This window comes from Gracilinanus agilis, chromosome 3 (genome assembly GCF_016433145.1).
Source record: "Gracilinanus agilis isolate LMUSP501 chromosome 3, AgileGrace, whole genome shotgun sequence".
Taxonomy (NCBI): domain Eukaryota; kingdom Metazoa; phylum Chordata; class Mammalia; order Didelphimorphia; family Didelphidae; genus Gracilinanus; species Gracilinanus agilis.
Window position 1 is genome coordinate 88904274 of NC_058132.1, and position 3722 is coordinate 88907995.

The following is a 3722-nucleotide window of genomic DNA, read 5'->3' on the forward strand; positions in this document are numbered from 1 at the left end:
AGACAGTTCTAGTCCCCTCTTGAAACTAGTATTTCTCTAATTGATCTAGACCTGCAGCATATCTAAACTTTTTTTTTTTACATGTAGTCTGCCTTCCTTAGTCTAAGCTCCTTGAGAATGACTGTCTTGAAGGTTGCTTGTATTTTTATTCCCAATACTTAGCACAGTACTTGACACATAGTAAATACTTATTAAAGGGTCTATCTATGTATCTATGTATGTATCTATGTATTTATGTATCTGTATCTATGTATCTTTTTATGTATCTATCTATTTATCTGTCTCTATAATCTATTTATCAATTCTTCCTAGAAGATTCAAATTCATTATGACATTATATCACATTTGTATCAGTTTTCAAATAAATGCTTGTACTAGAATCCAAGTTGAAGACAGATTCATTATATAAGAGGAAAACTTTCACATATTCCTCTTTGTGTATGACATTTTTCTGACACAAATAAATAGAAACAAAATACTTCAAATGCTCCCCAAACAAATTTCAAAATAATGCAAAAGAATTTAGATTAAATATTCATGCAGTAAAACCAGATGTATGAAAGATGAATATTTCAATTACATTATATATTAAATGGATTATTTTTATAGATTGTGTAGCCTATATGTATGTATACACATTTATGCTATATATACTATTGTAGGTGTATTATATATTTGCTTACATATTTGTTTGTGTGTATATACAAATATATATACATATATTTTTGCATATTAAAAGTAATCATACAATAAAATGATATCAGAATTAACTAAAAAGAAGAAAGCAAGCAGAATTGAATTTTAGAAATGGTAAATTTCTTTTAATAACAATAATGCTATAAAGAAATGTTCCTCTTTTTATTATCAATTTTCTTCCAGTGATTCCATATAACAATGAATCATGGAACACTACAGCTCTGAAGAAATAAAGTTGTAGGCCGTCAAAGGGACTATGTATAGTCATGTGGGGTCATGATGGAAATGACAATGTACCATTCTTAATCAAATCTGTTATTTTTAGGAAAAGCAATATGAACGATATAATCAATGAAATGTATTTAAAAAAAGATGTATTCGTCATGTGGTTAGAGTAAGAAATAACACTGGAAAGTCAATATGTTCAAATTATATCTTAAAATTATCAAGATAATTAAGTGAAGATATCATATTTTTAATTGAAATCTTTGCTGAACTTATGATAGTATATGTTCAAGAGTTCAATAGTATAGCCATTAATTTATGAGCTGTCCAAAGCATACCCCCTTGTAGAGAAAGTACTCATGGTTATGAACAAGGTTCCATTGAAGTACTTTAATATACCAATGCTTGGTTTTCTGGGTATATCAACTGATTTATCATTGCTCTGTTTGCTGTCATCATATTTATTACAATCACTATCTTAACCAACATCAACACCAGCATCAACATCATCATCATCTCAGTTTTTAGCATCACAAACATTATCATCAACATCTCACATCTGGCATATTGAATTGAAAGGCTATATGGCAGAGCATATAGACTACTAACATTGGAGTCTAGAAACTGTGGAATTAAATCCTACACCAGACACTAGATGTCTGACTGGCTCAGTCTGGCCTTCAGTTTTCATACTAGAGATTGAAGGGATTTGACTCAATGACCTTAAAAGTCTCTGTCAACTCCACATCTGCCACCAGAAAATATATGATCCTATGCACATCAACATAATCAACCCTTTCATCATCATCAATAAAATGATCATCATAATTTCTTGCATCAGCATTGTTTTTATCTCTCTTATCATCACGAAACTGATATGGAAGGAGAGGGAGAATTAAAGGACTTGAATTTTGAATGAGGAGATATCCTCTCAACTGACATGGAGCCAGTTTCTGGAACGCTGGCCTTTACCCCCATAACTGCCCTTATTCACTTGTGCGTCTGAGGAAAGGGGAAATAACACAATATGTTTTGATTTGGGGTTTTATAACATAATTGGAACTCAAAAGTTGTTTGCAAGAGCATAGTTACCAGTAGTGTGTCTGTAAAATACAGAAATATTTTTCACAATCATCTTCTTTGATAGTTTGTTCCTATCAGAATGTTGTATTCCCCGACAGTTATCCCAAAAATATTTTTTTCACTTATAAGCAAGTATACTATTGACTTTTGAGGACCATTACTCTCAGCTATTAGAAATAGGGCACATAACTAGATCTGTCCAACCATGGAAATCAGGAAAAGGCAAATTAAGTTTTCCCTCAAGGGGGAAATTAAAGATATCTCTTTCTTTTTTTGTAATCATTATGCTCCCCATTACTGATTAGATGGTTTTACTTGAAGATATCAGTGTTTTAATCTTATTCCCTTATTTCTTATTCCCCAAATCTTTTCAAAGCATGTAAACAGGGTTATGATGACATGCAATGTTAATTTCTTACTATAGGAAATAATCCTTCAGGCCTTTAGGGGATTAAAGACTTTGAGGATTCTCTCTCGGATTCTCTTTGTCCTTACCCCATAGATAATAGGATTTACCATAGGTGGAACCAGCAGGTAGATGTTAGCCACAAAAATGTGGACATGAGGAGCAACATGGTGTCCAAATCTGTGTGTGAGGAATGAGAAAAAGGCTGGGGTGTAGGAAACTAATATGACACAAACATGAGATCCACAGGTCCCCAGGGTTTTGAGACGTGCATCCTTAGAAGGCAGCTGGAAGACAGTATGGAGAATGAAAATGTAGGAACAGATGATTAGTATGAAATCCAGTCCTCCAGTAAGGAATGCAACAATTAGGCTATAAGCTCTCCGTATTCTAGTCTCTGCACAGGCCAGCTTGATCAAGGCCATAAACTCACAGTAGGTATGAGAGATGATATTAGTTTTACAGTAGGGAAGCCATCTGAGTAGAAAGGGGTGAGGACTAAGTAGCACAGCTCCACGGAAAATAATAGCCAACCCCATGCTCCCAATGACTGTGTGGGTCAGGATTGCCGAATGTCTAAGAGGTTTACATATGGCCACATAGCGGTCAAAGGCCATGGCCAGAAAGAAACCAGATTCCATTGTGGAGCAGGAATGAATCAAAAATACTTGTGTGAGGCAAGCTTCAAACCGGATTTCCCTGTCTCTGAACCAGAAGAGGCTGAGAAGCTTGGGTATAGCAGTGGTACACACAATCAGGTCTGCCACAGCCAACATGCACAGGAAGAGGTACATGGGCTCATGAAGGCTTGGGTCAGTTTTGATGATAAAAAGCAAGGCAAAGTTTCCCAGTAGAGCCAATATGTACACCAGGCAGAAAGGGATGGAAATCCAGATGTGAGCCGTCTCTAGTCCTGGAATTCCAATAAGAATGAAAGTGGAAGGATGAAGATTGGTCTTGTTAGAGAATGTCATGTTTCTGACTGTCAATGTATGAGACAATGGATATTTTTGAACCTTTGAAGAAGATCAAGAAGAAACCAAGTTAACAAATGTAATCAGCTTAAATTATCAAAACCTCAAATGAAAAAAGTAAAGCTAGAATTCACAGGCCACTGAGATTATCTTTTTTATCTCATAAGTCCGAGAAGTCCCTTGAATTTCAGTGAGTATCTGTAAGCCTTTCTGTCCATAACACTTTGCCTCATCTGAGTACTGCTCCAGATCTCTCCATGGCCACTTATGACATCATGCTGTTTTAACAAAGCTAGAGTACCTAGAATTTGGGAAAGTGTTTTAGAGGCTGATATCAT

At 35.0% G+C, this 3722-nt stretch overlaps 1 protein-coding gene across 1 annotated transcript; it reads right to left on the reverse strand.

The window, feature by feature from the left end:
- Positions 1 to 2439: 2439 nt before the first annotated feature.
- Positions 2440 to 3384, reverse strand: LOC123238704 (olfactory receptor 52K2-like). The gene has a single exon (XM_044665911.1). The coding sequence runs from the start codon at positions 3382 to 3384 to the stop codon at positions 2440 to 2442; it is 945 nt and encodes a 314-aa protein (XP_044521846.1).
- Between the last annotated feature and the right edge of the window lie 338 nt (positions 3385 to 3722).